Source organism: Chiloscyllium punctatum, chromosome 1, assembly GCF_047496795.1.
Source record: "Chiloscyllium punctatum isolate Juve2018m chromosome 1, sChiPun1.3, whole genome shotgun sequence".
Lineage (NCBI taxonomy): Eukaryota > Metazoa > Chordata > Chondrichthyes > Orectolobiformes > Hemiscylliidae > Chiloscyllium > Chiloscyllium punctatum.
In genome coordinates this window covers 144,134,411-144,161,381 of record NC_092739.1, presented here as the reverse complement: position 1 = coordinate 144,161,381, position 26,971 = coordinate 144,134,411, and the positions used below count along the sequence as shown (strand labels likewise).

General features: G+C 43.8%; 2 protein-coding genes across 7 annotated transcripts in view; one reads left to right on the top strand and one right to left on the bottom strand.

Annotated features, from left to right (window-relative positions):
- Window positions 1–26,971, bottom strand: part of mrpl35 (mitochondrial ribosomal protein L35) — a 72,407-nt gene that overhangs the window by 17,877 nt on the left and 27,559 nt on the right. Inside the window, exon 5 of one of the 3 annotated variants that reach the window (XM_072576400.1) lies at window positions 16,457–17,040. The exons of the other annotated variants lie outside the window; for them this stretch is intronic. Within the exon in view, the coding sequence (XP_072432501.1) occupies window positions 17,004–17,040 (37 nt within the window). The 3' untranslated portion in view covers window positions 16,457–17,003. Of the gene's footprint in view, window positions 1–16,456; window positions 17,041–26,971 lie in introns of those variants that run through there. 3 annotated transcript variants of the gene reach the window in all.
- The window catches only part of LOC140480850 (receptor expression-enhancing protein 1-like), an 88,180-nt gene that overhangs the window by 49,935 nt on the left and 11,274 nt on the right, over window positions 1–26,971 (top strand). The window contains exons 6-8 of one of the 4 annotated variants that reach the window (XM_072576350.1): window positions 11,306–11,456; window positions 18,889–18,924; window positions 26,520–26,665. In XM_072576350.1, the coding sequence (XP_072432451.1) occupies window positions 11,306–11,456; window positions 18,889–18,924; window positions 26,520–26,665 (333 nt within the window). The remainder of the gene's footprint in view (window positions 1–11,305; window positions 11,457–18,888; window positions 18,925–26,519; window positions 26,666–26,971) is intronic. The other 3 variants (XM_072576359.1, XM_072576367.1, XM_072576376.1) reach the window with 3 other exon arrangements.

The window sequence follows — 26,971 nt, the reverse complement described above, 5'->3', positions numbered from 1 at the left end:
AATTATTCTAAAAGAGATTTGGACAGGTAGTGAGCATGAGGAACCTACAAGGTGTTTTTGGGTCTACAGCACAGAAAAAGGCTCTTCAGCCTTTCGAGTCTGTGCTGGTCAAAAACAAGCCACCTAACTATTCTAAATCAAAGCTAGAAATTGCTGGGAAAACTCAGCAGATCTGTCAGCATCTGAGGAGAGAAAGCGGAGTTAACATTTTGGGTCCAGCGACCCTTCTTCAGAACTGATTGTTGCTAGGAAAAGGTTGGTTATATATGCAGAAAATGGAATAGAGTGGAGGGGCGAGGTGGAGGTGACGTCCTGAGAGAGAGAAAAATACAACAGTTGAACAGACAAAGGAACGGGTAAAGGTCAGTCTGGGAGAGTCAATAGCTGGGGAGCATTAGTGGCTGACAATGGGTCATTTGTGGTAGCAAACCATGTGATGACAGGGTGTGGGACATGGAGGTTAGGCTGAGGACATGGGAGAAGGTGCTCGGGCCCTAAAATTATTGAACTTGAAATTGAGTCCCAAAGGCTTCAGAATCCCCAAGCGGAAAATGCAGTAGTTTTACCTAACTATTCTAATCCTATTTGCATCACTTGGCCCATAGCCTTGTATGCCTTGTCATTGCAGTGTACATCCAAATACTTCTTCAATGTCATGAGGGTTTCTGCCTTTACAGTCATTTTCTGCAGCGAGGTCTAGATTCCCACCACTCTCTGGTATTACAGACAAACCATTGAGGATATGGGACTAGGTGTGGTTAGTTTGACAAATAGTCAGCAGAGCCAAACATAGTGAAAGTTCTCCTTCAGCACTGCATGTTCTCATGACTCTATGATTCTCTTAAAGACTGTGTCAGCTTTCACCGGATTTCCATAACTGCTTTTTCTGCATTAGGTATCTCACCTTCTCAACTTAATCCTATATATGGAGCTAACAGAGAAGAAGGTAATGCAGATTGCGCAAATATTAACCCCCACGCTAAGAATTCACTTTGATTTAGATTCCTTGCATTTTAATACTTGCCTAATGCCATTAATATAAAGGTGGATGTGACCCTAATTTGGGCTCTTGTAAAGAAAGAAACACAGTGTATTTTAGTTTACAGGAAACCAGCATTGAGGCCATGAAAATGCTTTAGCATCGGCTGATTTTTGGGGATAGGCACTACCATGAATGAAGAGGAAGAAGTCAACCGGGGCTACCACTACTCCAATAAACTCTATTACTTTGGAGTGACAACGTACTTTAATTACAGGTGCAACTAAAGTGCACCAAGGGTTAAGAAAAATATGTAATTGTTAACTTTTCAGGTCAGTGACCTTTTATGATGAACTTGGATTTTCCTGATCCCCGACAACAATATTCTACTTTACGAGGGAAGTGATGGAGCTGAAAGTGGGGAAACATTTACTCGGTTTATGACGATTCGGGGGGGAAGGTTGATCAGCTGCAGATCTTGTTAAACTGCCTAGAAATTGGAACCCAGCAGAATAAGCAATTTGTTTTTAATCGCACCCGAACGTCTTATAATCTAATCTGACCAAAAACGGTGAGGTTTGCTTATATGCTTGAGTGTTGGTGTATATTAACTAGACAGTAACCTGAGTCTCAGATCTTTTAAAATGACTGCTTGAAATGTACTGACCAAACTGCGTGTGTGTTTTGGATTGTTGCATGTGCCATTCTGTTTTGTTGAGAGAGCACTAGTGATAACACACACAGAAACATCAAATCCCTGTTTTGGTGTAGTGGTTCAGTTGCTCATGAGTCACAACTACATCACTGATACTGATACAGGGCAGAAACAAGTATTTGTTTGGTGCTGAATAAAACTGAAAATCTTGCAAATGTGTAGCAACTTTGTCGGCATCACACAAAGGAAGTTGGGTTCATTTTGGGCATGGTTCCAAAAGTCTTAAACTATCAGTTCCATTTAAGATGTTATTCGCTTCTACAGCTTTGGATATTAGGCTCACACTCCGCACACTGCTTGGAAATAAATATATGCTTAAAAGAGCTGCATGGATTTTGTGTGATAAGCTAATATTCAGATTAGTAGGGGGTGAGCCTTGGTTAGTGTCAATCATAGAATGAAATAGTGTATTAGGAGACTATTCATCCTATATGTCTCTGCTTAACATTTCTCCCTCGCTGTTTTCCCATGACCACACCCATGATTCCTTTTCTAATAAATATCTAATTTCCTTTTGAATGTTACATGAGAATTTACTGACATTCCGATCCCTGGGATAATTAGAGACAGAGCTATAGATGTGTACAGCACAGAAACAGACCCTTCGGCCCAACTCGTGCATGCCAACGAGATGTCCGAAATTAATCTAGTCCTATTTTCCAGCATGTGGCCTATAACCCTCCAAACCCTTCCTAATCATATACCCATCCAAATGTCCTTTAAATGTTGCAATTGTACCAGCCTTCACCACTTCCTCTGGCAGCTTATTCCATACACACACCATCCTCTGTTTGAAAAAGTTGTATTTTAGATTTGTTTTAAATCTTTCCCCTCTCACCTTAAACCTATGCCATCTAGTTTTGGACTCCTGCACCCCTGGGAAAAGACCTTGTCTGTTTACCCTATCCATGCCCCTCATGATTTTATAAACCTCTATAAGGTCACCCCTCAGCCTCCAATGCTACAGGGAAAACAGCCTCTCAAACCGTCCAACCATGGCAACATCCTTGTAAATCTTTTCTGAACTCTTTCACATTTCACAACATCCTTCCCATAACAGGGAGACCAGAATTGCACACAGTATGCCAATAGTTGTCTAGCCAGTATCCTGTACAGCTGCAACATGATCTCCAAACTCCTATACTCAATACACTGATCAATAAAGGCAAGCGTAACAAATACTTGCTTCACTATCCCATCTACCTGCAATTCCACTTTCAAGGAACTATGAACCTGCACTCCATGGTCTCTTTGTTCAGCAACACTCCTCAGGACCTTACCATTAGGTGTATATGTCCTGCTCTGATTAACCTTTCCAAAATGCAGCACCTCACATTTATCTAAATGAAACTCCATCTGCCACTCCTCAGCCCATTGGCCCATCTGATCAAGATCCTGTTTTACTCTGAGGTAACCTTCTTCGCTGTCCCCTACACCTCCAATTTTCATGTCATCTGCAAACTTACGACCCATACCTCCTATGTTCACATCTAAATCATTTATATAAATGATGACAAGCAGCGGACCCAGCACCGATCCTTGTGGCACACCACTGGTCACAGTCCTCCAGTCTGAAATGCAACCCTCCACCACCAACCTCTATCATAGAACATAGAACAGTGTAGAACAGGCCTTTCGGCCCTCGATGTTGTGCCTACCTGTGAACTAATCTGAGCCCATCCCCCTACACTATCCCATCATCATCCATGTGCTTATTCAAGGATTGTTTAAATCTCCCTAATGTGGCTGAGTTAACTATCCACAATATCCCTATAATTCTTTACACCATTGACAGTCAAAAGAATTATCAACATTAACCTTAAATATACTCAAAGACTGAGCTTCCACAGTCTTCTGGGATAGACTATTCTAAAGGTTTACAACCCCCTGTCTTCTATCTTCAAGCCAGCTCTGTATCCAAATAGCTGGTTTCCCCTCTATTGCAAGTAAAGTAACCTCACTAACTTGTCTACCATGAGGAACCTTGTCGAACGCCTTACTGAAATCCATATAGATCATGTCTACCGCTCTGTCCTTATCAATCCTTTTGTTACTTCTTCAAAAAACTCAATCAAGTTTGTGAGACATGATTTCCCACGCCCAAAGCCATGTTGACTATCCCTAATCAGTCCTTGCCTTTCCAAATACATGTACATCCTGTCCTCAGGATTCCCTCCAACAATTTGCACTCGACCGATGTCAGGCTCACCGGTCCATATTTCCCTGGCTTTTCCCTTCTTAAACAGTGGCACCACGTTAGCCACCCTCAGTCTTCTGGTACCTCACCTGTGACTATCAATGATACAAATATCTCAGAAAGGGGCCCAGCAATCATTTCTCTAGCTTCCCACAGAGGTTTAGGGTACACCTGATCTGGTCCTGGGGATTTATTGAACTTTATCCATTTTAAGACATTCAGCACCTCCTCCTCTGAAATATGGACATTCTTTAAGATGTCACTATTTATTCCCCCATATTCTCTATCTTCCATATCCTTCTTCACAGTAAACGCTGACACTACATACTTGTTTAATATCTCCCCCATCTTCTGTGGCTCTACACAAAGGCCGCCTTGCTGATCTTTGAGGGGAGAAAGTGAGGACTCCAGATGCTGGAGATCAGAGCTGAAACTGTGTTGCTGGAAAAGCAGAGCAGGTCAGGCAGCATCCAAGGAACAGGAGAATCGACATTTCGGGCATGAGCCCTTCTTCAGGAATGAGGAAAGTGTGTCCAGCAGGCTAAGATAAAAGGTAGGGAGGAGGGACTTGGGGGAGGGGCGTTGGAAATGTGATAGGTGGAAGGAGGTCAAGGTGAGGGTGATAGGCTGGAGTGGGGGTGGGGGCGGAGAGGTCAGGAAGAAGATTGCAGGTTAGGAAGGCGGTGCTGAGTTTGAGGGATTTGACTGAAACAAGGTGGGGGGAGGGGAAATGAGGAAACTGGAGAAACCTGAGTTCATCCCTTGTGGTTGGAGGGTTCCTAGGCGGAAGATGAGGCGCTCTTCCTCTAGCCGTCGTGTTGCTATGGTCTGGCGATGGAGGAGTCCAAGGACTTGCATGTCCTTGGTGGAGTGGGAGGGGGAGTTGAAGTGTTGAGCCACAGGGTGGTTGGGTTGGTTGGTCTGGGCGTCTCAGAGGTGTTGTCTGAAATGTTCCGCAAGTAGGCGGCCTGTCTCCCCAAAATAGAGGAGGCCACATCGGGTGCAGCAGATGCAATAAATGATGTGTGTGGCGGTGCGGGTGAATTTGTGGCAGATATGGAAGGATCCCTTGGGGCCTTGGAGGGAAGTAAGGGGGGAGGTCTGGGCGCAAGTTTTGCATTTCTTGCGGTTGCAGGGGAAGATGCCGGGAGTGGAGGTTGGGTTGGTGGGGAGTGTGGACCTGACGAGGGAGTCACGGAGGGAGTGGTCTTTTCAGAACGCTGATAGGGGAGGGGAGGGAAATATAACCTCCGTTTGGAGGTAGCGGAAATGATGACGGATGATACGATGTATATGGAGGTTGGTGGGGTGGTAGGTGTGGACCAGTGGGGTTCTGTCCTGGTGGCGATTGGAGGGGCGGGGCTCAAGGGCGGAGGAGCGGGAAGTGGAGGAGATGCGGTGGAGGGCATCGTCGATCACGTCTGGGGGGATGTTGCGGTCTTTGAAGAAGGAGGCCATCTGGGTTGTACGGTATTGGAACTGGTCCTCCTGGGAGCAGATGCAGTGGAGACAAAGGAATTGGGAATATGGGATGGCGTTTTTACAGGGGGCAGGGTGGGAGGAGGTGTAGTCTAGGTAGCTGTGGGAGTCGGTCGGTTTATAGTAAATGTCCGTGTTGATTCGGTCGCTCGAGATAGAAATGGAAAGGTCTAGGAAGGGGAGGGAGGAGTCTGAGATGGTCCAGGTGAATTTGAGGTCAGGGTGGAAGGTGTTGGTAAAGTGGATGAACTGTTCAACCTCCTCGTGGGAGCACGAGGCAGCGCCGATACAGTCATCGATGTAGCGGAGGAAAAGGTGGGGGGTGGTGCCAGTGTAGCTGCGGAAGATGGATTGTTCCACGTATCCTGTGAAGAGGCAGGCATAGCTGGGGCCCATGTGGGTGCCCATGGCTACTCCTTTGGTTTGGAGGAAGTGGGAGGATTGGAAAGAGAAGTTGTTCAGGGTGAGGACCAGTTCAGTCAGTCGAAGGAGGGTGTCAGTGGAAGGGTACTGGTTGGTACAGCGGGAAAGGAAGAAGCGGAGGGCTTCTTGATCTTTGAGGGGCCCTATTCTCTCCCTAGTTATCCTTTCGTCCTTAATGTGTTTGTGGAAACCCTTTGGATTATTCTTAACCCTATTTGCCAAAGCTATCTCATATCGCCTTTTGACCCTCCTGATTTCTCTCTTAACAATACTCCTATTGCCTTTATGCTCTTCTGAGGATTAATTTGATCCATCCTGTCTATACCTGACATTTGCTTTCTTCTTTTTCTTCACCAAAACCTCAGTTTTTTTAATCGACCAGCATTCCTTGTACCTACCAGCCTTTCTTTTCACCCTGACAGGAATATACTGTCTCTGGACTCTTGTTATCTCATTTTTGAAGGCTTCCCATTTTCCAGCCATCCCTTTACCTGCAAACATCTGCGCCCAATCAGCTTTTGAAAGTTCTTGCCTAATACCATCAAAGTTGGCTTTCCTCCAATTTAGAAATTCAACTTTTACATCTGGTCTGTCCTTTTCCATCACTATTTTAAAACAAATAGAATTATGGTCACTGGCCCCAAAGTGCTTCCCCACTAAAACCTTAGTCTCCTGTCCTGCCTTATTTCCCAAGAGTAGGTCAAGTTTTACTCCTTTTCTAGTAGATATGTACACATACTGCATAAGAAAACTTTCTTATACAAACTTAACAAATTACTCTTCATCCAAGCCGTTAACTCTATGGCAGTCCCAGTCTATGTTTGGAAAGTTAAAATCCCTTCCCATGACCACCCTAACATTCTTACAGATAACTGAGATCTTCTTCCAAGTTTATTTCTCAATTTCCTGTTGACTATTGGGGGGCGTCTATAGTAAATCCCAATAAGGTGATCATTCCTTTTTTATTTCTCAGTTCCACCCAAATAATTTCCCTGGACATATTCCCAGAAATATGCTCCCTACTACAGCCATAACATTATCCCTAATCCTTCCTGTAGCATTTGTATCCTGCAACATTAAACTTCCAGTCCTGCCCATCCCTGAGCCATGTTTCTGAAATTGCTATTTTATCCCAATTCCATGTTCCTAACTATGCCCTGAGTCCATCTGCCTTCCCTGTTAGGCCTCTTGCATTGAAATAAATGCAGTTTAATTTATCAGTCCTACCTCATTCTCTGCTTTGTTCCTGCCTGCCTAGACTATTTGACTTACTCCTTTTCCTGCTGTCCCAGGCTCAAATTGATCTCTTTCCTCACTATCTCCATGGATCCCACCCCAATAACACCTCCCCCCCGCAATTAATCCTCTCAAGCAGCTTGAGCAAATCTCCCCACCATGTTATTGCAATTCTGGTGCAATCCATCCTTCTTGTACAGGTCACTTCTACACCAGAAGAGATTCCAATGATCCAAAAATGTGAACCCTTCTCCCCTGCATCAGCTCCTCAGCCACATATCCATCTGCTCTATCCTCCTATTCCTACCCTCACTACCTTGTGGCACTGAGAGTAATTCAGATATTGCTACCCTTGATCACCTACTTTTTAAATTCCTGCCGAACGTCCTATATGCTGTCCTCAGAGTCTCGTCCTTTTCTCTTCCTATGTCATCAGTTCCAATGTATATAATGACCTCCTACTGGTCCCCCACCCCTTTGAGGATATTCTGCACTCTATCTGAGATATCCTTGATCCTGGCATCTGGAAGGCAACACACCATTCTGATGTCTCACTGTCAGCTGCAGAAACGTCTGTCTGTATGTCTGAATAGAAAGTCCTTTAACACAGTCAATCGCTTCGAACCTGATGTACCCCTCATTACATTCAAGCCAATCTCGGTACCAGAGCTACATTCCCCTGAGAGTCCATCATTCCCTGCATTTTCCAAAACGCCATACATTCCTACACTCCTGCCTCCCTCCCTACCTACCTTTCCTGGAGATAACCCATCTACCTGGCTACATCTTCAATTTATCTCCCTTTCCATAACTACCATCTATCCATCCCCTAACTCCTGTAATTTCCTCATTGCCTCGAACTGCTGCTCCAACTGATCCATGCAATCCGATAGGATTCACAACCAAACACACTTCCTACAGACATAATCATCAGTAACATGGAAATTCTCCCTAATCCCCCACATCCAACAGGAAAGGCACATCATTCTACTAAAGACCATCTTTGCACCTTAACAGTCTATAGACTCAGAAAATAGCCCAGTCTTAATACTCTAAAAACACTGCTCCAAGCTAACTTAGCACCACTGTTTCATATTTTCAAAGTTTAACCAAGAGACAGATCTCAGTAAAAACATATGATCAAAAAAAAACCCACACTACTCATTAATGTAGATTTACAAAAGAAAGAGAGTTTGCACATTCTCCCTGTGTCTGCGTGGGTTTCCTCCAGGTGCTCCGGTTTCCTCCCACAATCCAAAGATGTGCGGGTTAGGTGAATTGGCCATGCTAAATTGCCCGTAGTGTTAGGTGAAGGGGTAAATGTGGGGGAATGGGTCTGGATGGGTTGCACTTCGGTGGGTCGGTGTGGACTTGTTGGGCCGAAGGGCCTGTTTCCACACTGTAAGTAATCTAATCTAATCTCAGAAATGACCCATTTAGCTGCTCCCCTGCTGGGAGCTCTTCTACATGGGTTTCTTCAAGGTCAGTTGTGAATTTCACTGTTTGTCTATTTTCGTTAAAATTAAATCTGATGTCCAAAGATACTTGAAACTAAACAGCAAAAGCAGCAGCTGTACAGGTTACTGCTGGGTCAGGCAGCAGTGTAGATTTATTTCTCTGTTTGATTCACTTCCATGTAGTCACTGCCTTTGTCTCCCTTCTATTTTTGTAAAGTGCCATTATTCTGATGTTTTTCCCCAAAGTTCTATAACAATGTAACAACTTATAAAACAGTAATTACTGCTTTTAGGTTTTGAGGAAATCAACTCCACACCTAAAATACCTCAAAAAAGAACAACTGCTACAGCCTCAATTTTTTCCCGTCCTCCATCTTGGATTACCTGGAATCCACATTCTAATCAATCTCCTGGGAACTCTGTACAAGACCTTCACAAACTTCCTATTTGTCACAACCACATTAGTCACTTTTAAAAAAAATACATTTATTATGTTGCTACACAATGACCCGGGTAATTCCTTCCTAACATCCCTGCAAATGAAAGAACACGTCATTATACGTTAAAATACACACCTTAGATATTAACTCTGCAATATTACTGGGTGAGCAGTTAATGTGTGTCACTTATTTTCTCAGCTGTTTTATTGGAAATGAACAAACACCTTTGTCCCTTTATTTTAACCGAGTCAAAGCCACCTTTTTTATAACAGCTGGTGCCAATGTACTGAGGTCTGAAAATACAAGGCATCTTATCTAAAAGGAGGCACCTTTAAAAGTCTTCCCTCGGTACTTCACCAGCCTATATTCGCATTTGAATCCTGCAGGGGAATTGAATCATTTCTAACTCCAGGAAGAGAGCAGAACTCAGAATCATAGAATTGTTATGGTGCAAAAGGAGGCCATTCAGCCCATTGTGTCTACACCAGCTCTCTGAGCATAAATATTTACATGGTGTGTAAAATAATAAGTATAGCCAGTGGGTAGCGACTCAGATGTGTTCATTCTGACAATCCCTTTCACTGCAATTTTTCCTCTGACATTTCCCCGTTTTCATTGTTCACCAATGTGGATTCACAGTACCTCTTGCCTACAGTGATCCTCTAATCAAACCTGGGGCCCTGATCTCTTCAAGGGATGAGCAAGAAAGCTCTGGGCCAAACCAAAAGGGGCTAACCGCCCTGTCTTAACTGGACGTGAGGCTTGAAGCACAGAGGGAGGATGGGGATTTGGGGTTGGGGTTTGAGTTGTGGGAGGCATACAGCGTTCAGCTTAGCCAAATATAATGGGTAACTGTCGATGCTTATTCTCACATGCTGTGGGTGGCTTGCCGATTGGGAGAGCTGAAAATGTGGCAGTGCTGTGCTGACCTGGAACCATCTTTAAAGAGGATTTTTGAGATACAGTAGTGGTATCCCTTCCTCTTAGTCAGAGCCTTGGGTTCAACTCCCATCTGCTTCAGAGGTGTGTCATTATGTATTTGAATGGGGTGATTAAAAATATTTAAAAGCCCCTTAAAGGAGAGATCCAACTTTTGATGGGGCATGGTGGCAACATCATTTCATAGCAGCAAGCTACTGCACTACAATTATCCGAAAAACCCCAAGACAGGAAAAGGTGCAGTTCAGAATATCGAAAATCTTCACTAATTCTTACCAGCACTTTCAAATGGTCTTGGTGGAAATGTTATATCAGTAGGCCACCTTCAATTGTGGTGGAAGCTGCTGAGGATCACTTTCAATATTGCAGGAAGTGGTCAGAGATTTAAATGGCCTTGAACTATTTGTATGCTGCAGACACAGCTCACCACCACCTTCTCAATGCTGGCCCAGCCTGTGACACCCGGGTCCCAGGTAGATGTGATTTTTTTTTAAAATTCCATCTAAAATAAAACATAGTATGTATGACATAAGAGAATGCAGAACATAGAACAGCACAGAAATAGTCTGTTCGGACTACCATATCCATACTGACCATGATACCATTCTCAACTAATCCCATCTGCCTGCACATCTTCCATACCCCTCCATCCCTGCCTTTTTGTGTCTGTTTAAATGCCTTTCAAACTTTGTTATCATATCTGCTTCTACTATCTCCCGTGGCAGGAAGTTCCAAGCCACCCTCTGTGTAAAAACTTGCCTCATTTCCTTTAAACTTTCCCCCTCTCACCCTAAACCTATTTCTATGTATTTGATATTTCCACGCTGGAAAAAAGACTCTGACTGTCCACGCCTCTCAGAATTGTATATACTTCTGCCAGGTCACTCCTCAGCCTCTGACGCTCTAGTGAAAACAATCCAGGTTTGTCCAACCTTTTCTTATGGCTAAGACACTCCAATCCAGTCACTATCCTGGCAAACCTTTTTTGCACCCTCTCCAAAGTGTACACATCCTTCTTATAGTGTGACAACCAGAAGTGCACACAGTACTCCAAATACGGCCTAACTAAAGACATATACAGCTGCAACATGACTTACCAACTTTTATACTCCATGCCATGACCAATGCCCCAACCGAGGGCATGCATGCCCTATGCCTTATTCATTTGTGTTGCCACTTTCAGGGATCCATGGCCTTGCACCCCAAGATCCTTCTGATTATCAATGCTCCTAAGGATCCTGCCTTTTATTTGAACCCCAGGTTTCCACCTCAGAAGCAGGGACTGCAAGGATGAACAAGACCAAAGTCAATCTCACCGGCAAACAAAGATAATAACACTGTTAAATATGGAGTCAAGAGACCTCTTCTTCAATGGTAACAATCCTGGTATGAAGGTCATATTTTTTGTGGTTAAAAATAACATCCTTTGGTGTGCCACAGGGACAAGGAGCTCTCTCAGAAAGGCTAAGAAGCTTCAGCATGCAGGATCTGACAACAATTCGAGGGGAAACTATTGATGAACAGATGAGCAATGTGCAGCCTCAAGCCCAGAGCCCACTGAGGAACATCACAGAGACAGTTGATAACTCAGGTGAGCTTTGTTTCCCCTACAGAGAAACTAACATATAATGGGTTGCAAATATAGTCACTCATAAATCCAATAAATAAACTGGGAGAAATTTCTCTACTCAGGTGGGCATATAATGGTTGGGGTGAACAAGTACAGAAGATAATCATAAGGGCTGAGGGAATGATTTTGTTGTTTTACGGATGTGAGTATCACATTTCTTGTTCAATCCTAATTGAACTGTATAACGTGTTGACCCATTTCAGAGTGTAATAGAGTCAACTGCATTGTAGTGGGTCTAGATGTGTAAGCAAGGCCAGGTAAGGAAGACAGGATATTGACTCAAAGATATTGGTCAACCTGATGGGCTTTTACAAGTGATAACAGCTTCAGAGTCACTGTTGCTCAGACAAGCCCATGTTGCCCATGACACCAGAGTATTATCCTGGGTCTCTGGGTTACTAGTTCATGCCATTACCTGGACTACAGGTAGTCTGCCACCTCCCCTGTAAGGAATGCTTTTCTTATATCAAGAGAACTAGGGTAATGGGGAGGAGAAGTCATGCTACAGCTGTACAAAGCCCTGGTTAGTCCACATCCGAGTGCAACGGGCAGTTCTGAGCACCACACAGTAGGTAGGATGTATTGTGAGAAAGTGAGGACTGCAGATGCTGGAGATCAGAGTCAAAACGTGTCATGCTGGAAAAGCACAGCCAGTTGGCTGCATCTGAGGAGTAGGAGAGTGACGTTTCGAGCATAAACCCTTCATCAGGAATATGGGAGGGCCCAAGGGGGCTGAGAGATAAATGGCAGGGGGGTAGGGCTGGGGGAAGGTAGTGGGAATGCGATAGGTAGATGAAGGTGGGGGGTGATGGTGTTGGGGTGATGAGTGTATTTTGCTTGGAGGGAGTAACATGTAGTTTAATCAAAATGAAACCAAGAGCTGAATTTTACAAGGTTGGTGGGGGGGTATGAGTTGTCAGGTTGAGGCAGATTTATAGACTCATTAACCTTTGCAGCATAGAAGGAGGCCAGTTCACCCATCCTGAATGTGCCAATATACAAAGTTCTGACCACAATAATCCCACTTTCCAAAGTCCTATACATTAAGACAACACAAACAAATATCGAAACACTGCTTAAACGTTATAAGATTTTCACCACCCTGTCAGCCAGCGAGTTGTAGACTTCCACCACAGCCTGAATGAAATAAAATTCTCCTTAACTTTCTTCACAATCTTCTATCACTTAAATCTACCTGCCCTAGTTATTGACCCTCCTGCTGATTGAAAGATTGTCTTCCTATTCACCTTAACTATGCCCAACATAATCTTATATCTCTCTGAACCTTACTGCTCCAAAGAAAACAACTCAGTCTAACAACTCCATCCCAGTCCATTGCTCCCAAAGTGATCTCCTCTATACTGGGGAGATCAAATGCAGGCTCAGGGACCTGTTCGCAGAACATCTGCTCTCTGCACGCATCAACCAACTCGACCTTCTCATTGCTGTCCATTTTAATTCCCCCTCCCACTCCCCCAGTGACATGTACATTCTTGACCTCTTCCACTATCAGAATGAGGACAAATGTAAACTGGAGAAACAACACCTATTATTTTGCCTGGGAAGCTTACAGCCCAATGGCCTCAATATTGACTTCACCAATTTCAAAGTCCCTCCATCTCCAGTCTTATCACACGTCCAGCCCCCGTCCTCCTCGCCTCCCTGACCTAACATAATCTGTCCAACTTCCTATCAGCTCCACCCTTCCACTGACAATAACCCCGTAACTGCATCATCCACCCTTTCCCCAGCCCCGCCTCCCCCATATACTTCTGGGCTCCCCCTCCAACAAGTCGTGACGAAGTGTTTTGGCCTGAAGCGTTGAATTTCCTGTTCCTCGAACGCTGTCTGACCTGCTGTGCTTTTCCAGCTTCACATCTATTGACACTCCAGCATCTGCAATCCTTATTGTCTCCAATATCCTGGTAAATCTCCTCTGCATTTTCTCTAGTGCAATCACATCCTTCCGATAGTATGGTGACCATGACTGCATGCAGTAGTTCATCGGTGGCCTACCCAGCATTTCATATAGTTCCATCGCAACCTCCTTGGGTAAAATGAGGGGCAGATTCTATCACTGACTTGCTGGCTCCCCTCCCCCTCAGCAGTTTAATAAGCCTTCTATGAGTGAGGCAGACCATCCATGAGGAAGCCCCGCCTGTGAGAGCAAATGTTCGGCTGCTCTCCTCTCCCAGCAGCACCACCAGGAACTCTGGCCATTGCTGCAACTGCAACCAGTTAACCACCCCCTCCCTCCTCCCCAACTCCTGAGGAAATCCTTGACCGTGAGATGAGTTCAAGGGTCCAGCTGGTTGACAGGGGTAGGAGGGTTTCACATCTATGAGGATTGTGGGGGAGGGAGCATGCAAGGGTATCTTTAATGAGAAACTAGGTCTGTTACCTGCTATGCTGGTCTCTCTCACTGTGGATAAAAACACAGTGACATTGGGAGGGAGGAAGCCCTAAATGTCTGCAATTAGGGGGTTTTATTGGTCCAAAGCCTTATTTAGGAAAGATTGCATCAGGGTTGAGTAGAGGCAGTGGGCACGGGTGCTGCTGCTCAGGACCCAATTATAAGAGCAAAATTGGTTTTGAAATTGATTTCCATTTCCACTGTTTGCCAAAGTGAGATTCAAACTCAGGACCCCAGAGCATTTTCTCTGGTTTAATAGCCTAGCGATAATACCACTAAACTATCGCCGTCCCATTTTTTTCTCAGTGTAGTCTTTACTCGTGTTTTTGTTTTGTATTTTTCACCTTGGTTTATGGCTCTCTATTTCCCGCCTGTAATTTTACTTGCTAAAACTCAACATTTTCAAGATTACTGCCCTGATGGTTATATCTCCTTGCGTGCAGGTCATGTAAGGAAAGGAGGGGATAGATGAAGCATGTGAGAGAGAGAGAGAGAGAGATAGAGATAGAGGCATTTATGCCTGAGACATTCTTGCCATACTCTCCCTTAACTGTAGGTTAAAAACTAAGATGATTCCAGCTGGCTGTGGGTGAAGAGTTCTGTCTCCTCTGCCTCTGATTCATCAAGAAACAGCTGCAGAGATCTATTGTCTCCTGGCCTTATACCTTCATTCCAATCTCGGGATGGGAATCACCTCATTGAATTGTGGAGCGACTGGTTATTTCCAAGAAAACTTAGGGTATGCCTGTTGGAGTTTAGAAGCAAAAAATGGTGCAATGCTACATAAAGGTGGGGAAGAATGTTTTGTTTGTCCAAGGATAACTCTTTAATTATGTCACTGCAATAAACATCCAAGGGCATGGCTAAATGCTGTGCTTTTAGAGCAGTGTTCCCCTCAGTGCAGGACTTTATTAATAGCTATACTATTTCAGGATCCCACTTGTAATTCTACCATCCCCAGGTTACTCAATCTCCCTTTGATTTATGGGCAGCTATGGCACTGTTTTCTAATGTTGATGAGATGTAGAATAGTGTTCTTCGGTTCTGGGCTTTTAATTTTTTGCCAATGTATAGATATGGATAACATGCTGCAAAACAAGAGAAACAGATTTGCACTGAGTAGGCGTCAACAAAGGCCAGTATCCCATCACCAAGTCACCCTGTATTTACACGTGCATAGTACATGACACTGACACAGCTAGCTCAGAGCCAGCTCTCAGACTGAACAGGATCTCTGACACTCCTTTACCTAAAATTTTATTTTAATAAACAATACAGTTTACAAAATAGTTAACATTAACAGCTGTATACAGAGAAACAGCAGTTTTACATGGGAGGGGAATGGCAAAACCAGGCCCCAAACCCTACTGTTCAACCAGTTTTCAGGGAAATGAGGACAAACCTCAAATCCCAGTTTCAGTCACAAAACAATATCAAATGAATAAGACAATTTGATTACAGAAAAAACAGTGCATAAAATACAGACCCCCCCAGAAACCCAGCAAGCCCTCATCCCTCCCAATTTCCAGCCACTCTAAGGCAGCCCGCCCCTATGCCCCTTCCGGCCCTCGGTCTGCCCTGACACATCTTCTGGCCACCTCTAGGACAGCCCGTCCTGCTTTACACCCCCGAGGACGACAGCGGTCAGGACGGCCTACCCACCTTCCGCCTTCCCTAACCGCCCTTTGCACCTTCCAGCCACCTCTAGGGCAGCCCGCACCGGTGCCTGCCCGATGTGACAGTGCTGTGGATGGCATACTGACATTCCTTTTTTTTTAAAACACTCCTGGTTTTTTGTTCTTTTTTGTTTGGTAGTGCTTATTTTTTCCCCAGCACCCATGGTGTGTGTGTGTGTGCAGGTGTGAGACACAGCGAGAGACACAAGGTGTACAAATCTTTATTCAATTTCCACCACCAGGAAGATAGGAAACACCCGAGTGGCCAGTGACAAGTACTGCCCTTCACATCAAAACATTCCTGTTTATATCTGTCAGTCAGGCTCCCTGATTGGATCAGGTTAACAGCCCCCTCAGGAAATTCATATTTTATGATGTCCACCTGGCTGACCTAGTTACAATCACTACCTAGCCGATATGGAGGAGTTACATAGGCAAGCCCAGCCATGGATGTAGGAGACCCCCTCCTCCATTCCTTACTGAATTTGAACTTGACTTTTTTTCATTGCTCCTCCTACACCAGCTCATCTAGATTTTCTCCCTGATAGGGAATGGCTGTCCCTCCACACTCTTCTTTGTGTCAATATGCTTTATATTAAAGGAAATGATTGGAAGTGACAAGGTCAGTATTTATTTCCCATCCCCAATTGCCCTTCTATTGAATGACTTGCAAGGCCATTCCAGAGGACAGATTAAAGTGGTGCTGGAAAAGCACAGCAGGTCAGGCAGCATCCGAGGAGCAGGAAAATCGACATTTCGGGCAAAAGCCCTTCATCAGGCTTTGGCCCGAAACGTCGATTTTCCTGTTTCTCGGATGCTGCCTGACCTGCTGTACTTTTCCAGCACCACTCTAATCTTGATTCTAATCTCCAGCATCTGCAGTGCTCACTTTTGCCTAGCTCATTCCAGAGGACAGTTAACTACCAAATGTATTGCTGGAGACAAGAAGCCCCAGAGAACTGCAGATGTTCAAAACCAGAAATTGCTGGAAATACTCAGCGGGTCTGGCAGCAGCTGTGCAGAGGAAGCAAAGTTGATGTTTCAGGTCCAGTGACCTTTCTTCAGAGGCAATTACTGATTTTGTTTCATATTTCTGTAGATCTGGATTCACATGTTGGTCAAACCAAGTCAGGACAGCAAATTTCCTTCCTAAAGGACATTAGTTAATCAGACGAGGTTTTAATGACAATCAACAATATTTTTCATAGTCAAAAAGTGTGGTGCTGGAAAAACACAGCAGGCCAGGCAGCATCCAAAGAGCAGGAGAATCAACATTTTGGGCATAAGCCCTTAGTCCCCAGTGTTGAGGTTGGCTTTCATTTCCAGGTCTTTTAGTTGTTGAATTTAACTTCCACAGGCTTCCATAAACCATGTCTCCTGAGCATTAGTCTGAGCTTCTGGATTACTAGTCTGGGGACATTACCATTGTGCCTCATCTCTTCCCGACGGCCAAGTCCTAAAGGAACAAATGCATCCCACATTACCGAGTCACTTATTGTCATAGCATTCCACGCTTGGGATCAGCAGGGGAACAATGTTCAGCTTTAAAGAAAATAATTTGTGGAAGCAATGTTCCAGTGGTATTATCGCTGGAACTATTAATCCAGAACCTTAGTTAATGTTTGACCCGTGTTTGAATCCTGCCATGACAGAAGGTGGAATTTGAATTCAATTCAGATTTAACTCTGAAATTAAGAATCTACTGATGATCATGAAAATATTGCCAACAAGAACAGAAATTGCTGGAAAACTCAGCAGTCAGTGGAGAGAGAGAGAGAGAAAAGAGTTAAAGTTTCGGGTCCAGTGGCCCTTCTTCAGAACTGATGGTAGCGAGGAAAACATTTTTTAAGCATTTTTAAGATAGGATGAGTGAATTGGGTAAGGAGTAAACAATAGGTGGAGATAGAACCCAAAATGAGAGAACAACAGTTGGTTAGACCAAGAATTGATGATAATCAGAAGGCTGTAGAGCTGTGTTTCTGCATCACCCTGTTCCCTGACCAACATGACAGTCTCAGGCTTGCTGCAGTGCTCCAGCAAAGCTCAGCACAAGCTGGAACAATAAAAACCTCATTTTCTGCTTGGGAACCCTGGAGCCTTCTGGACTGAATATAAAATTCAACAATTTTAGGGCTTGAGACACCTTTTCCCATGTCCTTACCCCAACCCTCACACACCAGGCCTTGTTATCTCATGGCCTCACACACCAGGCCTTGTTATCTCATGGCCTCACACACCAGGCCTTATCTCATGGCCTCACACACCAGGCCTTGTTATCTCATGGCCTCACACACCAGGCCTTATCTCATGGCCTCACACACCAGGCCTTATCTCATGGCCTCACACACCAGGCCTTGTTATCTCATGGCCTCACACACCAGGCCTTGTTATCTCATGGCCTCACACACCAGGCCTTATCTCATGGCCTCACACACCAGGCCTTGTTATCTCATGGCCTCACACACCAGGCCTTATCTCATGGCCTCACACACCAGGCCTTGTCTCATGGCCTCACACACCAGGCCTTATCTCATGGCCTCACACACCAGGCCTTATCTCATGGCCTCACACACCAGGCCTTATCTCATGGCCTCACACACCAGGCCTTGTTATCTCATGGCCTCACACACCAGGCCTTGTTATCTCATGGCCTCACACACCAGGCCTTATCTCATGGCCTCACACACCAGGCCTTATCTCATGGCCTCACACACCAGGCCTTGTTATCTCATGGCCTGCTGTTGTACACAAACTATTGTTAGCCACTTATTGTCCCTGTTAGCAGCCATTCATTTTTCTAGGCTGATTGTTATCCACTTCTTTGTCTGTTCAACTGTTCTTCTTTTTCATTGGGCTCTAGCTCCACCTATCCCCATGTCTGCATGAGTTTCCTCTGGGTGCTTTGGCTTCTTCTGACAATGTAAGAGTGTGCAGGTTAGGTGGGCTGGCTAGGGTAAAAACAGGGGAGTAGGTCTGAGTGAGATGCTCTTCAGAAGGATCAGTGCAGACTTGATGGGCTGAATAGTCTCTTTCTGCAGTGTAGTGATTCTATGATTCTAAGTACAATATATCACTGTAAAAGTGTATGTACTATTGTAGCATGGGAAGTTTGATTACTAAAATACAGCAGTGAGATGAATGAACGTGAATCACTTCCTGAAGGAGTACGTTGGCAAAGACAAGGTTTCAACTACTTCACAATGTTTATTGTTCATGTTTTCATGCCCTCTCATTTGCTGATCTGCCAATTGTTTGATTTTGATTGGTATGTGTTTTTCCTTTGATCTTACTGTTTCTTCCCCAGTTTTTAAAAACGGCATCATATTCAATTTCATAACAGGTAAGTACTTAAGATGTTTGGAATGAGGCAATGGAATTCGTCCTGGGCTCATTCGGTTTGAATTTTGGATTGTGCTGACTAACGTGGTAGCTGTAACTATATTGGAACTGGTTGGATTGAAAGATGGATTGGTAAATTAGAACCAATTTTACTAATAATCAGAGCAGCACGTTGTCTCAGTGGTGAGCACTGCTTCCTCACAGAGCCAGGGACCTGACTTCAGTCCTAGCCTCGAGTGACTGTCTGTGTGAAGTTTGCATGTTCTTCCTGTTTCTGTGTGGGTTTCCTTCAGGTGCTCCAGTTTCCTCCCACGGTCCAAAGATGTGAATTGGCCATGCGAAATTGCCTACAGTGATCAGGGATGTGTAGGCTAGGTGCATTAGTCAGGGTAAATGTAGAGTAATAGGGTCAGGGAATGGGTCTGGGTGGGATAGTCTTCAGAAGTTTAGAGTCATAGAGATGTTCAGCATGGAAGCACTCCCTTCAATCCAGCTCGTCCATGCTGACCAGATATCCTAACCTAATGTAGTCCTATTTGCCAGCTCTTGACCCACATCCCTCTAAACCCTTCCTATTCATATACCCATCCAGATGCCTTTTAAATGTTGCAATCGTACTAGCCCCCACCACTTCCTCTGGCAGCTCATTCCATACACGTACCACCCTCTGAGTGAAAAAGTTGCCCCTTAGATCCCTTTTATATCTTTCCCCTCTCACCCTAAACCTATGCCCTCTAGTTCTGGACTCCCCCACCCCAGGGAAGAGACTTTGTCCATTTATCTTATCCATGCCCCTCAAGATTTTATAAACCTCTATAAAGTCACCCCTCAGCTTCTGACACTCCAGGGAAAACAGCCCCAGCCTGTTCGGCCTCTCCCTATAGTTTAAATCCTCCAACCCTGGCAACCATCCTTGTAAATCTTTTCTGAACCCTTTCAAGTTTCACAACATCCTTCCGATAGGAAGGAGACCAGTATTGCATGCAATTTTCCAAAAGTGTAACCAATCTCCTGTACAGCCGCAATATGACCTCCCAACTCCTGTACTCAATACTCTGACCGAGCAAAGGCTACGACAACGGATGAATGGGCACCGCACAACAACCAACAGACAGGAGGGTTCCCGCCCAGTTGGGGAACACTTCAGTGGTCCAGGACATTCAGCCTCAGACCTTCGGGTTACCATCCTCCAAGGTGGACTTTGGGCCAGGCAGCAGAGGAAAGTGGCCGAGCAGAGGCTGATAGCTAAGTTCGGTACCCATAGCGAGGGCCTCAATTGGGACCTTGGGTTCATGTCACATTACAGGTGATCACCGTTGCACTACACACACACACACACACACACATACACACACAGATATTCCTACACACACACACTCTCACATACACATGGACACAGGTACACACAGGCGCGCACACAGACACCCACACACACCATTATAGACACACACACTCCCACACTCACACATGCACCCCCTCACAGACTTAAGACACTCTGCACTCACTACACACACACACACATTCTCACACTCACAACCCCCACCCCAGACACACACACACACACACACACACACACACACAGACAATGACCCACATGCACACATATATTTTGTGTGGTGAATTTGTACTTGCAGAGTTACATTGCACTTTGCTCAAAAACTGCATACATTCATGTAGAACTCTGAGCTCAAAAACTGCATAAATTTAAGTAAAACTCTGTTATCTCACTTTTAGAATCCGATCTAGAATCAATCTAAACATCAGCTCATAGACAGAGAACACAGGGGGCTAACACCTTCAACATATTGTCTAGCTATCACCATTGTTAACAGCTAACCTGAGAATGCAACTTTTTAAAAAAGGGTTTTGTGATTTACACATGAAAGAAGTGAAACTATCACTGTAGTCTAACAGATGAAAGGCTTAACAGACAATCAGTTTTTCAATGTATAATTTCAGTTACATCTCACCGGAAAATTTTGCTATAAATTCTGTGTTACGATCGAGCCCTCCACAACCACCTGATGAAGGAGCGTCGCTCCGAAAGCTAGTGTGCTTCCAATTAAACCTCTTGGACTATAACCTGGTGTTGTGTGATTTTTAACTCTGACCAATAAAGGAAAGCATACCAAACGCCTTCTTCACTATCCTATCTACCTGTGACTCCACTTTCAAGAAGCTATGAACCTGCACTCCAAGGTCTCTTTGTTCAGCAACACTCCCTAGGTCCTTACCATTAAGTGTATAAGTCCGGCTAAGATTTGCTTTCCCAAAATGTGGCACCTCGCATTTATCTAAATTAAACTCCATCTGCCATTTCTCAGCCCATTGGCCCATCTGATCAAGATCCTGTTGTAATCTGGGGTAACCTTCTTCGCTGTCCACTACACCTCCAATTTTGGTGTCATCTGCAAACTTACTAACTATACCTCTTATGCTCGCATCCAAATCATTTGGTGTAGGTTGACCCACAGTAATGTTGAGGAGGGAGTCAGTGATAGTGAAGGTACAGAAATACATTTCCAAATCAGGATTGTGAGTGGCTTGGAGGGCAGCTTGCAGGGTGAGGTTCCAATGTATCTGCTGTCCTTCTAGAGATGGTGGTGGTCAGTGAGACCTCTGCTCCTGGACTATCTGAGCTTTCTGAACTTGTCCTTCAGAAAACTTCCTACAGCCTGGCGCAAGCCTGTGTCTGAGGCAAAAGACTTAAGCATCTTTTACCAGCTGATATACAGAGAGGGAGGTTGACAGTTCACAGCAGACTGATTTTATAGCCTGGCAACTGTCGTGAAGGAAGATCTATTCCTTACGCTGGGTGGTACTGACCTCTTGCAGACTCTACTTCTGTTACATGTCAAGAGTTTAACAATATGACTCACAGGAGCATGTCAATCACAACCTTCTGTCCGAGTCTGAAAATAGTTCTTGACAATGCCTTCTTCAAAAGCAGTGAAACGCTTTCAGTGAAGTAGGAGCTCGGATTCATGGATTGAAGTTACAGTCGAAGTTGTCAGAGAGCAGGTTTTTATAAAGCAAGGATGTTTAGTCAAAGGTTAATGCACAAACAGTGCTAAATATAGTAAGCTGAGTCAACTTATAAACGTCACAGTCCCAGCATGTTGTCCACGTCCTGCTTTCTGCAGAATTTAATGTGTTTAAGTGATCCTGCTTTTGCCTGAGCTCCAGAAACCTTTGGCCTGTTCCCTGGGTGATGTGCTGTGCTTGGAAACGCCCTCTTGTGGTGCGGACAGAATGCAGTCATTCCCTGTTTTTGACACTGTCATTGTGAGTTTGTCAAATGAAATGGCGATGGACTCCAGACACATTTCAACTCTTGAAGAGAACTTAAATCTCAGCTATTTGTGGAGATTGCAGGAGAGAAAGAAACAGCTAAATTAATAATAGGATTTGAAAAGGTTATGTTACAGAAGCCAGTTACTCCTGCTTTCACTGATTTAAGTTAAGACAGCAACTAAGATATGAGAATTGGCCTCAGCAATCAAAGTAGGAAAGTTGTCAGAATTCCCATTCCTACAGTTGAGGGGACCATGCAGGACAGGTTTGGGATTAAGTATCATGTACCTGACACAGATGAACTATATAGAATGTAAGTGGTTGTAAAAAGTGTGTCAAGATTAGATGGGGACACGTGGAAGTAGTGGGAGGGGATTAGTGATTGATGGCCAGCAGCAAGCTCAATATGAATGAAGTGGGAAAACATTTTTTCAAATTTATTTTTACGTAGCAGCCTCTGGCAGTCCCTGTGAGGACCCCTAATTTCAGCTCATTGTCTGAGAAAGGCAGTGGATGCGCAGCTTATGCTGTGGTGAGTTATGGTCACACATGGGAATACATCCTGAAAGTGGCATTGGAACCCTGGCTTTTGGGAATGAGCCTGGTGTTAATTAGAGATGAGCTCCAGGCCATCTTAACCATGCTGATGTGCAGCACTCATCTGACATAAAATCTGCACGAACAAAACAGGCCAAATTGGAGTCGTCAATGCCCATCTCTTGCCCAATGGACAGGCAGAGCTGACCTAACTTCTAGGCCTCAAAAACTCCAAGATTACACAAAGAGAAAGTTCATTTATCTGCTCTTAATCTTTAACTACATCTGCATGAATGAGATGAGTTTGTTCTAACAGCTGTCGTCAACAGCAGAGATTGAAACTAATTGTGTAAGGCATTCATTTTGCCTATAGACTAATGTAAACCTGTGTTACGATTACTAACAGATAGTGAGTTTTGAGAAGGTTTGTAGCTCAGGTTAAGGTTCTGGATGTACGTTTGCTTACTGAGCTGGAAGGTTTCTGCTAAACCTTCCAGCACAGCGAGCAAACTAATATCCATTACTAACAGGTGCCTGAGTTGCTGAGTTGCTGTGGTTGCAACTGTTTATGTTAATAATTGTTTAAATTAAATGAAATACATTGATGAGTTTGCTTATTGTCAGTCTTTCCATTAAAAACTCCATTCGTATTTAGTCTCCACTGCTATCGCCTCTACTCGCCCCATTCCCAGCTAATAGGTTGGGAGTCAGCCATGTTGAGGGTGGTGAGGGGCAAGATCTCCGTAGCTGCCCATAACAATTTAATGCCCTCTTTCCTGGGAGGAGGTATTGCCCTAGAGACCAGCCTGTTAAGTGGACGGCTGGGACCCATGTAATGTCAGCAACCACAATCTGGGCCAGAAGCCATTGCTGGAACTACATGTTGAGAATTCCAGCTAAGTCCCGATCTGGGGTCTCAGTGAGGAGGAAGGGGCTTGAGAGCGGAGGCTGGGTTCAAGAAGCTGAAGAGGAGGTTAAAGAGAGATGATTTTCAGTGGATGCCTCTGTTAGGCCCACGGTGCCCATTCCCCACACACAACTTAATTCTGCTCCTATATCTAATGGTGTTTTTACAATTTTATTGTCAACTAGTTTGGACTATTGTCAACAGTATGGGTAATAACATGCAGAGGGATCAAGGGGTGCCCTGGAATTATTAGGGTTCCAATTGCGTTTTGGTTTGAAGAACTGGTATCACTTCTATTGGTAAGTATTAGTTTGATGTTAAAGAACTTTCAACACACTGTTCATCTCTTTTGATTTTTAAAATTATAAGTAGTATGTACTTTTAAATGAGATAACAATGATTTTTAACATAAGATTTATCTTTGATGGGATGTAGCCTGTCAGTGGGTGGGACAGATTAATTGCTGGGAGAGACAGAGCCCAGATTGCTCGGCCTGGCTTGTGCTGAGGGAGCTGATCTCAGGCCAGGTGTCATATTGGGCATCACAATCAACTCTGGCACCCCAAGGTTATAAAGGCATGGTACCCGTGTCATACAGACCTGGGTTAAGCAAAGACAAATAAGCCCACGTCCAGAATCACACTTGAGTAACAGTGACACGTTCAAGCTAACAGAAATATGAAGCAAATGCTAGCAGCAAGGAGTCAATGCATTCTGGGGTGTGGAGTGTTTACTGTAATATAACCATATCATATTACATCTTTGCTTTCTTTTTCCATTTCTTCATCAACAATCTGGAACACCTTTGTGAGTTTTACCAGTCTGCATGACCTGTTTTTAGTAATTAAACAATTAAAATGCGGCTGCCCATTGGCTATAATAGATATGTTCCTTTATTAGCTGCTGGGGAGTGCTGGTGAATGGTATTGGTGCACGATCATTGTGGTAGTGATTGCTGTGATTATGAAATACCAAAATAAAAACTTAGTTTTACTGTCCTTGCTCATGACATGAGGCAAATTATCCAACATAGCTTCAAGCTTTTTAATCAATGATTTTCTTTAGCCATTTTTCTGTAACAATACATTGGTTGTGCAATTGTTATTTAAATAAATCATGTTCCAGATATATTTAGATTCCATTTTATTCAGACTGATTCAACAACACTATCTCAAGATATGCTGTAGAATAGATGCGCTTGTGTGTCTTGCTGCTTTCCCTGTGCTCAGGGTTGCCATGGATGCTTATGCAAGCAGGATGAATTCTTGGGAGAAACTCAGCAGGTCCTGACCTCATCTGTGGAGAGAGGGTCAGTTAATATTTCAAGTCAAGTGACCCAGGTCTTTTTCCCAGGGTAGGGTAGTCCAAAACTAGAGGACATAGCTTTAAGGTGAGAGGGGAAAGATTCAAAAGGGACATGAGGGGTAACTTTTTCACTCAGCGGATCATGTGTGTATGGAAAGAGTTGCCAGAGGAAGTGGTGGAGGCTGGTACAGTTACAACATTTAAAAGGCATTTGGATGGGTATATGAATAGGGAGGTTTAGAGGGATATGGGCCAAAAGCTGGCAAATGGGACTAGGTCAGATTGGGACGTCTGGTCTGTGCAGATTAGTTGTTTCCATGCTGTATATCTCCGTATTCTATGATCCTTCTTCAGAACTAGACTCGAAATGTTAACTCTGCTTCTTCTCTGCAGATGTTGCCAGACTTGTTGAGTTTCTCCAGCAATTTCTGTTTTTGGTTCAGATTTCCTGCATTTGCATTGTTTTGTTTTTTATTAGAATAAAGTCTTCTCTGTTTCTGCTGAAAACTGGCAATTGCACTCATAGCTGTCTCAATTTTACAATTGCTACCAAACCGGTGTTTGATTTGTTTAAATTTTTGGGTTAGTCAATGTCTGTCAGTGAGATTACAGTGCCTTTACCCCTTACAGTAAGATAACTGCATTTGAATAAATTCCTTGGCTGAAGCTGTAATACCTCTGATATGTCAGACATCTCCTGCCAGTTGCCTCACATCCATTTTAAAGTGATGGTGCCCCTTTTAATTTGCTCATACATAATAATGACCCTGTGTAATGTACAGTCATCCCTGCAAATGGTGCAAATAGACTAAATAGTTGTAGTGCAGCTTTAAAGGGGAAGTGTGTTCTGTTGAGCTGTTGCAAAATTGGCAGAAAGTAGATACAGCAAGGGCGAACCAGGCATGAGAGAGATTTGGAGATTTACTCAAATGATAACATAGGTGGTGGAACTCAAGTTTTGTGGAGAGACTAGAAAGGAATTGTTTTACTTGGCGTAGAAAAAATGTTAAAGGGAGATTTAATTGAGATTTTAATTGGCTCAGATGTAATGAGCCAAATGGCTGTAAGATTTTATTATGCAATTCAGCTTTATTAAAATTGCATTTACAATTGCACAGAGTTTATGATGTACGAACAAATCGTTCAGTCCAATTGGTCTGTGTCAGTATTTTTGCTCCACATGAGCATCCTCCTATTTTACTTCAGCTCATTCAGTCACCTTTTGATTCACTGAAAAAATTAAAATTTGTTCTTGGGCTGTGCATGTCAATGGCAAGTTTGTAATTACTCCACGTTAAATCGTTGCATTACAGTATTTAATTCATTTTAGAATTTTGTCTTCACTATGTTATCTAGAATATATTTTCAGAAATAGATCACTTTTCATGTGAAAAGCTTTCAATAATTGCGTTTTCAACATAAACACTGAACATGCTGGGCTTCTGTTCTTAGAAGCCATTAAGTAGCCTTAAAATCATTATTAAATATTTTCTTTGTTTTATTTTTGCATTACATTTGTTCATCTCTTAGCTGGTTAACTGGACACTAAAAAGGTGATGAAGTCAATATTGATCAGGGTCCAAGGTCAGATGACGAGCAAAATATGAAAAAATCAGTTGAGGATTCTGATGATGAGATAACAGGAGCTGTGCTCAAACGCCCCCATAAACCACATAGAAAAAAGGTGGAACGTTCTGAGGTATGACACTGGACCTGCTATGTGTAGTTACCTCATGAGTGGGTTAATAATGAACCATCTAGTCAATCAAAGGCCATCTTTCAAGTGGATCTCTTTATTTCATATTTTGTTTTGATAATAATTCAATATTATGCACTAAAACTGCCAAATGTAGAGGTAAAGCCTTGGCCTGAAGGTTTTATCAAAAATGTTTCCTCTAAATTTGAGAAACTGGCTGCTCCTTGTCAAGTGGATTGAAAATAATTCCATAAAACACTTTAGAGCAGAGGATCATAAGAAAGAGGCTCAGGTCTGGGTCATATAGTC